The 12,529-nt window shown below is 35.8% G+C and overlaps 1 protein-coding gene across 15 annotated transcripts in view; it reads right to left on the bottom strand.

Annotated features, from left to right (window-relative positions):
- The window catches only part of MYCBP2 (MYC binding protein 2), a 175,052-nt gene that overhangs the window by 138,424 nt on the left and 24,099 nt on the right, over positions 1 to 12,529 (bottom strand). For all 15 annotated transcript variants that reach the window (XM_071431021.1, XM_071431023.1, XM_071431027.1 and 12 more), the window contains exons 3-4: positions 5,096 to 5,311; positions 207 to 360 (exon numbers count right to left, since the gene is read on the bottom strand). In XM_071431021.1, coding sequence (XP_071287122.1) covers positions 207 to 360; positions 5,096 to 5,311 — 370 coding nt within the window. The remainder of the gene's footprint in view (positions 1 to 206; positions 361 to 5,095; positions 5,312 to 12,529) is intronic.

The following is a 12,529-nucleotide window of genomic DNA, read 5'->3' as shown; positions in this document are numbered from 1 at the left end:
CAATTTTTTAGGCTCTGATGCTCTTTACTTTGTTTCAGTGAGGAAGTACTCCATACATGCACCATAAGGACCTAACAGGCCAGAATAGTCAGTCAGTTGAGAACAAGCATGTTACCATCTCACAAATACTTGCCAAGAACCATTTTCTTCTGTCCAACACAATAACAGGTGTATGTTAATAAAAATACAGTAAGAGATGAGATTACCTAGGACTTCAGGAGGCTCTGATTGCAGGCCTTCTGGCTGCTGACCTTGGAGCACATTAAGTAGGGCTTGTAAGCTCCTGAGACACAAGGATGGATGAGAAAATCTCGTCTCCTTTATCAATTCAAAGACTTCACACAATCCAACTTCAATGATCTAAGGAAGTACAGATTTTTCAGAACAGATGTCAATATAGTATTTTTAGATCTTCATCAAAAAAGTATATCCCAGTGTTCACTGAACAAGACAATTACTCAAATAAAACTTGTAATATAAGATACAGTGTTAAACCAGAATCAAAATCAAGAATCCACCTATACAATTATACCAGCAAATATTACATGTAAGTCAGCCACTACATAAAAGAGCATATCTAAGCAGACTAAGTTTCCTGAAAGAATAAGGAAGCTTAAAATTTTTGCACAATAAAAGGCAAACTGTACCTCTGAGCCCTTCTAATTTCTATTCAGTTCACTCTTTGACAGTCTTCTTTTTCCTTGCTCATTAACGTGAGCCAGCAAACTAGAATGGTCTTGCAACCTGGCTTCACATCCTGAATAACAATACATTTGACAGCTGATACTGGCAGCTCTAGAACTTTCTCCTCCAAAGCCTCTGAGATTATTTTTATATTGTGACAAAAACAAAGATTAATTGCTAGTCACTAAAACTCCACATAAAAGACATGCATTAAACCAACTAACAGAACATGTTTAAAAGCCCTGTTAGAGCCATCTCTAACTTTCCCTTTTAGAATTCCTGGCTATTCTGAGATTACAGTCATGCTTCTCTTCACTGACTGCTCCCTTGCACTTCTTCTCAGACTCTGTGTTTAATAATGATGAAGATGAAAGAGAGGAGGGTTAGCACATTACAAATAAGCAATTGTATCTTAAAAACTTCACTATGTCTTTTGGTCAGGAGCAGAGCCCCCATAAAGTATTTAACAGAGACTCATCCCTGAGTAAAATCTAAGGAAAAATACAGAAATGCGAAAATAAATAACATTGTTAATGCAACTGCCACCCATGCTTATAACATATATTCTGGAAGTCAGCTCTAAATTCTACTGGATGCCTTGCAACTGGCTTTGCTGACCTTTAATTTGATTCTCATCTTTCAGAAATTATTTTACCATCTATTTTTTCTTGGAGGCAGGACAAAAACATAACCAAGTCAAGTCCTCAAAGCACAACAGCAATTTTCCTACTAATTACACCTTACATTTCACATCTGCAATGGAGTAGGGGGAAAACAGATGCATGGAATCTACAGTGAAAAAAACCTATCAACATAATAATGTTTTTTCCAGGATCTAAAACTCACCACCATCCTCAAGGCTAAAAAATAAAATACATTTTCACACATTTTTATAAATGCCCTTCCAGTTCAGTTATAGTGTCTTTGAGAGAAACTAAGTTTATTCTTCACAATCTTCAGACAGAAGACCTCATATAGGAGCTGACAGAGGCAGCCAGAGAAAGTAGAGAACATAACCCAGTGGAAAAGTTCACAGTTTGCTGAACTTCCACTACAGTAGGAATCAATAAGAAAGAGTTCTGCTGGGATGTTATCAATTCTCCAGAGGTTTTGGATTGGTTTTTAAATATCTGAGATCAAGAGATTGGGTAGGCTTCATAAAACAGATCTATTTACTGTATTATCTCATGTATGTATATCTTACATATATATATATACAGATATAGAAATAGTGTGTGTATCTCTCTACCTCTCTCCTCCAAACCACACTCTGAAGGGCAGAATAAGCAAATAGTTCTTTTCAGGACATCTTAAGCTTGTTCTCACTGCTCTCTGAAAAGTTTTTGAGCAAAAACAAGCACTGTGCTGCCTCAGCTTGTGTCACAGCCTGACTGCTCTTACTGATGCTCTCTGTGCAACCATTCTCCCACTCCCTTTGCCACACCTTTGAGACTTCAGGGCAAAAGTTTAAGACTGCTTAACAAATCGTACCCAAAACTCTAGCCTGGATGCAGACATTGTGAATCCTAACTAATTCCTAAAACCTCTCCTATTTCATCTTGAAGTCTTATCTATGCCCTTGTTTTATTTCCTTAATCTTTCCTCTCATTGTGAGCATTATCCCCAATGCTCACATTTCTATAATTAAAATTACACACTACTCTGAATAAATTTATATTACATACATACACAAAAAAAGAGAACATTTACAAAGGTAACATTATCCTAATGAATTTTAAAATGCATAAAATCAGTCCCTAAAGAAAGTAATTATTTGTCTTTTATTTTTTGTTACAACTTAAAAATTTAAATTTTTGCTTAAGTTATTAACAAAATGTATGCCAGGGAAGGAACAAAGAATATTTAAGTCAGTTCATTCCACCTTAATCACTTTAATCCAGTATTTGTCTCTTTTAGTATAGGGCTTTTGTGGATCATTCATTACTCAGCCTTAAGTTTAACATCTGGGGGGGAGGGGGGCTGTCTCTCTGTGTGTGTGTGTGTGTGTGTGTGTGTGAAAGGTGTGGGAAATACCTCTCCTTTACTCTGCAAATTACAAATCTTAATCAACAGAACTGAACCTACTCCAGAATTCCTCACTATTAGCTAAGATACTAAATAAATAAGGTAGCAAATAAGTATGTTAGACAAAGACAAGTGTTTCCTGAGAAACCAAAAATATAAAGCTATCAAAACAAGTTACTGAACTATCTGAACAAAACCAAAACACAAATTTCAAATTTTTTGTTGTGCTAGTATCTGAAGAGCAGCAAAGTCTGTCTCTTAATGTTAGAAACAACTATTCTCAATCTTATTATAGAAATTGCATAGGACAACTTCTGATTCCAAAATACATTCTACTTTAAGGCTCTAACAAACCTGACTCCCTCAAGTTTAAGATCTGAAAGAAAAATACCTCAATAGAACACCCAGTCACCTTAAGCTACAAAATTGTAGAATGTTTTCAACTTACTCTCAATTAAACAAAAAACCACCAACACACCAAGGACTACACTCTAGAGAACCTCTAAGAGCACAAACCCTAGCCACACTTTTTTTCATCTTTCACCTCACTGTCAAACTCAAAATACATCAGTATCTTTTTTAATAAACTAACAATTACTATCAGAAATTTGTCTTGCAAATATTGTGAACCTTAGAAACTTTATAATAACTGTCGTCTTTACAGTTAACAAACTAAGCCCTACACAATATTGTTCATTATCATGAGACAGACACCTGTATCCGGGATAGCAAAAGATTTACAAGTCAGTCCCTAGAAGTTTTACTACATGTGAGACAGTTCCAAGCAGATGCTTTTTTTAAAAGTATGAATGCAAGTCCAATTGTTACCTCCAAGTGACCTAAACAACCCTGTATTACCTAGATAGTTATGAAAAATACTGAGGTTGTATCAGGCATCTAAACATATTTTTGAACCATAAATTCTCAAATTTGATATTTTGTAGATACTTTACTAAAAATTAACAGTGTGAAAACATATTAATTTTCACCAATTTTATATTTGCTGTACTGAATGCAACAAAAATCGCAAGAATTTTGTATTTTGAGAGAAGTTTGTTACTTACAGTTTCCCTATCATTTTTTCTAAGCCACCATCTTTGTAATTAGCTGTCCAACACAACACCAATACTTTGGTTTCCACATGCAGGTCTTCTGTCCATATCCCTGACAGATCTCATCCTTCTTGGAACCTCTTTTAATTTCTTTTTAAAACATCATTCCATGCTCCATAAATGCTAGTAGCTACATTGCCTTTTACTTAAAATTAAGCACCCACAAGCACTTGCTGATTCATTTAATACAATCCATGAGTACTCAAATGCAGTTCATAAACAATGCTGACTTTATTTCTAGCGACCACATATTGCAATCATCAATCATGAAATTTCAGTTGGCTGACTTGGTTATGCTTCTCTGCAATTCACCACTACTATTTCCAGGAGTGCCAACTTTACCCCTCATATAACAACACCTAAATGCAATCATCTATAAAATCCTAATTTTCTAAGCCACTCAAATATTCTACATAACCACAGCTGCAACCACCTTTTTTAATTCAGCATTTGTATTGGTTTTCGGCCAAATATATACAAGGGAAGTTAATTTGAATATGCTTTTTAGATTCAGAAGAACAAAACAAAGCACGTTCCATAGCATTAGTAAGGTAACAATGAACACAACTAAATGTATAGCTTTGTAATACATAGTAAAAAACTAGTGAACCAACAAATTGAAAAAAATAAGAAAAAAAATCAGTAAGTCCTTTATTTCTGACTTTCCACCATTAATCCTACTGTAAGCATAGAAGCAGTCAACAGTTAAAAAACCCACTCTAACTGTTCAACTATAGCATCAAAATCTTAACATTCAGTAGAATCTGGAGCTGTCAGTACCACAAAGGGCACTAAAGCCAAAAAAGGGAAAGAATAATGGACAGTTGCTGCACTTACACGGATACCCAGCAAAACATCTTAGGAACCATTCCACCAAATTATTTCCATTATTAGAAAGACTTATTCTTTTTGGGGGGTAAAGCAAAAAAAAGCACCCTTTACAATTATGAGCTGGTAGCCCCTCAGAGATATTAGAGCTGCCTTATTTGCATCATTTCTGTGTAGATTTCTGAGGCAGGAGGTGTTCAAGTACCAACACTTTAAAAGGAGTGCAACTTGAGTGTTTAGCTGACATTCAATTGACTGTAATTTGGGCAGGTACATAGATCACCCTAATTCATTAAATGATTCTAGAATGAACTAGATGCACTACAAATAAAATCACAGCAGTGTTCTAAGCAGCTGGCTTATACTGTTGCTCTTTAATCCCCAAAAAGAACACACCAACCTTAGATGACGTACATGGCACACTTTAAGTGGTATCAGTTACTTGCCTTTGGAAGTTTAATAGGTGGCTCTTTGGGCTCCTCCTCTTCATCACTGTCTGAATCCCCACTCTGGACACTGTTCTTTGAGGCCAAAGACACAGACGCTTCCTTTTTCTGCCACTCCAACACACAATGGCGGACATTGCAGTAAACATTAAAAGCTGAAGGATTGCTATGTAATCTGATATCTGGTATGGTTATTGTACTCTCTAGGCTTTCAGTCTGAAAAACAAGATCAGTTTTAGTTTAGTAGTTTAGTAAAGTTTCAAGCTTTGCTAAATATAAATAATCTCAACAGTCTCAATTTTGACAGACCAATTTATTTCTAAACTAGAGACAACTTTCCTGTTGAAGTACCTAAAGGTCTATTGCAAGCAGGGAAGAAAGGAAGAAGAGGAAGGCATTTCAATAGATTCCATCTAGCTTTAGCCTCTACCTCTCATAACTTGATGAGGACACCGGGACTAAAAATGACAGGAGCTCAGGCTACAGAATGATCCAAACCTGTGCCACAGTGGTAAGAATAGCAGAATCAAGCTCTATCTCCTCAACAGCAGTCTGTTTTGGAGGTTTTAATTATAATTGAATTTTAAAATACATGCCTTGTTATTCTAGTTGTTAGTTTTAACCTGCTGTTAAATACTAAAAATTTAAGATGTTTGTTAAACATATACTAGAAATTTAAAAACCCACTTGTTTTCTCATTAGATGAAAACTGATGACAAGTTTAAAAACTCCTGTCAGGATGCTGCAGATAATAGTTTTGAGAATAATAATCTAATGGACTAATTACTAAATAAAGAAATCAAGGCCTATAACTTAACAAGACACTATTCTGTTTTCAGAAGCCCTGAGCCACAAAGTATGAGCTGGGAAATTGTTCTGAGAAACTACCACTACCATGGCCCACCTTGGTACCTACCACTGGTGCATTACTGTCAGCCTTGGCCAAGACACAAAGGAGCCTTCATGAGGCTGCCACTGGACTTGGAAAAATAATGTGAGAAAACATTTAAAAAAAAACATTTTTAAAAATCTGCCCTGTACTTTCCCAGTCTGAAACAGTAAGATGGGAGAGGAGGTATGAGGACTGAGAGGACTGACTTGAAAAAACAAAACTCCACAACAATTAACTCCCAGGCAGGGTTGTGTACTAGCAAAGACCAGGCTGCTATCAGCAAAGGCTTTGTAAACTGGACTTCAGGCATATGGGAGGAAGCAATTCTCTGTAAGTGCTTGCTGTAGACAGAGGGCACACAGATCATGTAAGGAGAGAAGGTCCAGGTTAAGAGTGCAGGACAAATTTGCTTGACCATGCAAGGCAAAATGCAGGGGATTATTAGGCCAGACAGACTCAGGGTCATGACTAACTTCACAAGGTCATTTCTGGTTTCATTCTTGTATTCTTGAGGGACAGGGGGAGGAAGGGCACAGTGAGAGTGGAGGCTTTTTGTCTTTTTTTTTTTTGTTTTATTTATATGGTATTAATACTGTGCATTGCCACATTCATCTGGCATGAAATTACACAGTGAAATTATACTCCAGTGATTTGAAACAGATCACTGAGAGCAGTGATGGGAAGGAGAACATTAAACTAGCAGAGGAGAGGTAAAAGGAATTTGAGAACCAGTGAAGTGGGTAATATTTTAATGGGGTGATTTTTTTTTTCTACAATATAGTTGCCACAATTTTCTACATCAAAACCACTTTTATCTGCACATACATTTTTATTAATACCAGAAACAACACAAGACTCTAAGACCTTTTAACACTGTATGTTAAAAAACATAACAAAAAATTCAAAATTACTTGAAAATATTTAATCATTCACATATTCCCTATTTTTGACTATAATATTATTCTGACTGTACTAGTATGTATTTGCCTATCCTTCCTTTCCATTATTACTAAAGTTACTGCAAGCCAGAACATTAAGAAGTAATGCTTTACTATGCAACCTATTTTATCAAACACATTGTGTGGTAATTTTTCTCACCTGCATCAGTGGTAGCAGTAAGCACAAAAATATAAATATAATGAAGTAGGAAAAAGAAAAAGCTGGAAAAAGTTCTCTACATGTATACTCATGTTTGGCAGGTTTTTTCTTTAACTCAATAGAACTTCTACCATAAGGACTGAAAGACAGCAAAGTTTAGTCCTTGTTCAATATTAATATCTTTGAAATAGTAAAGCTCTTGTTAGAAATCACACAATATTAAATCAGTGCAAGAACCCAAGGCACAACCTCATATGTTATTCCAGTATCAAACAATCAAAATAAATTTGGATTGACCCCACTGATAATGAGCTCCTACATGCTTTGATGTTTGACACCATAGAACTGAATGGTTTTAAGATGTAACTCTTCTGTTCATCAAGTACTCATACACATTACCTCAAAATTTTTTGCAACTCCAGTTAAGGCAAATACACAGTACAAGCTTTCAGCTTTAAAGCTAGCTCAGTTGAATGGCACAGGTTAAATTCCTCAGTAAACTTAGTTTACTAAAGGTTTTTACTGACAGTTACAGAAAGAGAAAGCTATTTCAGAGGCTCCAGATATTTATCTGAAAGTTCACTTATCTATTTAATATCACACATTGTAATTGTAACTTCTGTGAAGAGTTTCCATTCCAATTCTTTCTTGTCAGCTCAGCTAAATCTTTGATCCTGAAGAGCCTAAGTTCTGTAGCTCATACAGTCTCATTTGAAACAGACTGGCCAAACTGTTAAACCAGCACAGATAATTTTAGACATTACAGTGCTAGATAAAAATCAATGTATGTTTTCTTGCCTATTAATAACAAGCTGACTAATTTTCAGAAATAAACTCCTTATTCCAAATACTTTACAACTGTTAACCAGTAAGCACTTTAACTATTCCATCTCTGTGTTCAGTGTTTTGCTTTTATACAGCAGTGCATGAACAATACAATACTTGCATACACTAATTGCCTACAGAGACTTCAGGACAGCACAACATCCTCCAGAAACTTCATCGTAAGATAAAAAACACTGATGTGACTTGTGATGGATTTGCTCAAGTCTAAGTGGTTTAACTATAATACTTATAGTTGCTAGGTCTTCAAAACAAACACCTGTTGAAAAGTGGATGCATATAATAAGCAGGTTCTACAAACATCACATTCTTAGATTTCCTCTACATAAGGCAAGAACTGAGCTGACAACAACAAAAAAGAAACCAGTAAAACTTTCTGCCCCATCTAATGCAAATGATCATTCAGTGAGCAGCTTTTTTTGTTGTTTTTTTCTTTTCTTCAACAGTGGTAGAGGAAAGTATTCAAAACAGAAATCTGAAGTTTTTCCCATATGAAACAAGTGTTCTTCCTTTCCAGGTAACAGATTCCTAACTTCACTAAGATCAGATACATTGAACAAGTCAGAAAACTGGGATTTGAGTTCATCCCATCATCACCTGAAAGCTTACTTTTCTGCAGCTAATGAATACCTTCTACACAATCATAAAAACTTCCCCAATATTATGAGACTCATGATATCATCTGTACAATCTTGCTGCGGACTCAGATTTTGAGGTAGAATAGATCAGTAAGAAAATATAACCAATACCTGTACCTACAGAAACTCACTTATTACTTCTTTTATTAAACTAATAAAGTCTGTCTTAACTTATAATTCTCTTAATGATATTGCATTTTATGTTGGCACAAAATACATCTACGTTGTCAAGAAAAATAGCAGAATATTAAACCAAAACGTTAATCAACTTCTAAGAACTCACTAAAGCAATTTATTGATTTTGCACAGAACCAGAATCATTAATAATCCAAACAGACTCCTCTTGAGATATACGATAAATTATTTCAGAAAGAAACAACACCTTACAGCCTGTTTTCATGGTATTAAGAGTACTGAGAGTCACATGACACTTGGAATAAGGTGAAGAGCAGCAATCACTTTCTCTGCCTCTGAATGTCCAATTCTTAATGGCTGCTGGGATATTGCAATCCAAAGCGCTCATTACATTTGACTACAAATTCAGCTTCCAAAGTGCCTAAGCAGAAGATGAGATGATAGCTTCTGTACTAGCTTTCCTCCCAAAGCATCTGGTTTCTTGCAAACTGAAATTGCTACCACTGTCAAAAAGAAGAGAGCTTACAGACTGGAAAATAGAATTATGCTGTTTGATTCAGTAGTTTTCATATGAGCTGTAATGTCACAGACATATTTTCTGAAAAATCCTTTGCTAGGATTTTTTCTCCTGAGAAGCTGAGAGGCCTCAGAAATGAAATGTAAACAATAATTATCTGCTGCTGTGGAAGGCAACAGGTGCATCTTTGATTGGCCTAATGTGGATTGTTTCTACTTGGTGACCAATCACAGTCCAGCTGTCTTGGACTCTGGTCAGTCACAAGATTTTATTATCATTCCTTTCTATTCCTTGCTAGTCTTCTGATGAAATCCTTTCTGCTATTCTTTCAGTATAGTTTTAATATATAATTTTCTTCTAATATAATATATATAATAAAATTATAAAACAGCCTTCTGAACATGGAGTCAAGATTCTCATCTCTTCCCTCGTCCTGGGACCCCTGTGAACACCACCACACTGTAACACAGTGGGACGTTCTGAATCTTCATCTTTGCTGTTTGACTTGGTGCCACCAAAAATTAAACGTGCACCTTATCAAATGAAGATACATGGTGAAACATACATTGTAAAACTTAAATATCCATCATACGTGAAGATTTTATTTCTTGTGTGTTACTTTTTATTTTCTGAAAGGTAAGAAAGACTCTTATGAGGGAGAGATCAAAGCGCAGATGCTCACACCCTGATGCCTGGCTTGTCCTTGTAAACGTATACTCCCTGCTAACTGGAAGAATGAATTATGTAGGAGAGGGTAAACAGCACAGGTTTGGTTCAAAAGATAAGAGCAACCTACTCCTAATTGCTCTTCTCAGTTAGCATTTTGTAATGTTCCAGTACACTCAAGGATAGCAGTGCAAAAAACCAAAACCCTCTGGTGTCCTTTGCACACCTCACACATAAAGAAACTGTTTTCCCTAAAGATGAAACCCATACATAGCTTATTTTCTGACCTATTTGTTTTCTTCCTCTTGAATCAGATGACTGTGGTAATGTTTTATTCTTAAATATGATGGAAATAGACTATAATCTAAGAGAGGAAAGTTAATCTGCTGTTAAAGATGGGTCAGGTTATAATAACCATCTGATCTAATCCATGTGTAACACTGGGAAGCTCACCCAATTCTTTTTCAGACAGTCAAAAGATCTCTTAGAAAGGGATGCCCTCTTGAGGTTGAAAGGCCAAATACAAAAGCCACTGAAAACAATGCCAAATTATTTGAGAACCTACGTGTGTTTTTAATGAGACAATATTCATCCAAGTCAATGTGTTTTATACATCTATTCATTAGCTTACAATGAATTTGTCTGCTACATGAACCTCCCCCTTAAAGTTTTATTACTCCCATTTGCAGAAAGCTAAAAAAGTCACAGCTTAAAACTTCTGCATAAACTAAACAGGTAGACACCAAAAATTTCCAGTACAAGCTGTGTTTGGTGGACTCCAACTTTTCAGTATTCTTCAAATAACATTATGAAAACAGAATATGAGGAACTGTGGGTGTCTGTGTAAGTCTCTCTCAATCCAAGGGTCCTAAGCAGCACTTGCATGAATTAACAGCAAAGGGGGAAAATATCCAGGGTGTCTGAAGGGGGAAGGGGAGGTTAACAGGAATATTCATAGAGTTGGGAAAAGTTACATGGCCTTACAATTTTCTGGCGATATTCTTTGCCAAAAGAAAAAAAAAGTGGGGAGGGGGCAGGTATGGACTGGAATCCAAGGTGCTACACCCATGTCTAACAATCAGGTACTTGTTTTCTATTTAAAAGTCACTTATGTCAGCAGTGAATTTCTAAAGCCAAAATAGACTGCACCACACAGAAAACTTTTGTACCTCCATTTAAAAAATAGATACTAAACCACAAACCAAAAAATGAGGGATAGTTCAAAGACCAGTGATCACAGCATGACCCACCTTAGAAACAGAATAAGGCTCAAACTACTGAGCTATTTAAACATCAATTAGAGTTTTGTACCTAAAATGTTCTAACATTTAATGCTTAAATGGTGGAAATAATTTTCTTCCAGTTGCTCAACAATTGCTTCTCTTTTAAATTTCTCTCCTCTTCCATTACTCAATCATTTTTAGTAAGCAGGGGATATAAATAACAAAATTTTGGGTTACTTCATCTTACTCTTCATTTAAGGCCCTCTCTTATAAATAATTATTTAAGAGAAAGCTTCCATCTCTGTTCAGACTAAAAGACCTGTTTCTTCAAAAAATAAACCAATGCACACAAACTCTACTGCTCAGAAGTCCAGTAGGGAAAGACTTTTCAACCGCTCTATTTAAAAGATTCCAAATGGAAGCTCACATTTTCCTGACAATAGACACATCCATTTTCAGACATTCCAGTACAAAAATAATCACTGTGCTGATTCTGCCATGGTAAGCATTGGGATGCATTGAAAAGTACATAAAAAAACGAAACCAAAAAAACCCTCTAACAAAAAAAAACTACAAAAAAAAAATTAAAATCACCCAACTCTGTCAGTTTCATAACCTATAGATATGAAACTGGTTTTATCCTTCCCTTCTCTGCTACATGTCTCAGGAAATACACAATTTTTTGCTAACATGCTGAAATAAGCTGGAGTGCTTTTCTATACCCAAGTCACTCAGAATGAAGACCAATGTTCTAATGGTCAATCCTGGTCAGTTTCAGACAATATTTAGATAATGGCATCAGTAAAAGACACACAAAAACCCATTATGACTTTCAAAGATGTAAATCTCAATGCTTTAAGTAGAGACTGACTTAAACCCAAGAAAAGTCCTGAGAACAAGCTTCCATAGGGATGAGGTGAGGAGATTATCAGTTAGTGCCATATCCATAACTACTCACAAGAACTAGCCTTCAGTATGTTCACATTGTCTTGGCCAAGCACCTTGCCACTCCATCTACTCAACACAACTAAATTTAAGAACTACATTTGACTGCTAAGCTTGTCCACAGCCATTGTGTATTTAGCTTTCTACTTGGCAGTAAAACTAGGGTCCCACCAATGAGATAGACAAGGGTCCCTTTATACTGTAACAATGACCAAAGCCAAAGAGTTATCTTATTTTAAAAGCACGAGTTTCTATCACCAGACAGAACACACAAACTAACTATATTTCTTCGAATCTCTAACTTGGTTGTCTTTGTTGACAGTGGGTTGATAAAGTCATGGAGAGGACAGAGCTAAAATTTCTTATAGCAACTGAAGAAAGGACTGAGAAATTCAGTTTGGACCACAAATATTTTACTGTACAGTGCTGAGAACAGAAATGAAGATAAGCTCTCTCTATACCATAGTCAGAAGCTGC

Source organism: Agelaius tricolor, unplaced genomic scaffold, assembly GCF_023055355.1.
Source record: "Agelaius tricolor isolate 1412-34295 unplaced genomic scaffold, bAgeTri1.0.p SCAF_7, whole genome shotgun sequence".
In the NCBI taxonomy this organism is placed as follows: domain Eukaryota; kingdom Metazoa; phylum Chordata; class Aves; order Passeriformes; family Icteridae; genus Agelaius; species Agelaius tricolor.
Note: the sequence above shows the minus strand (reverse complement) of the source record. Positions and strands in the feature narration are given on the sequence as shown.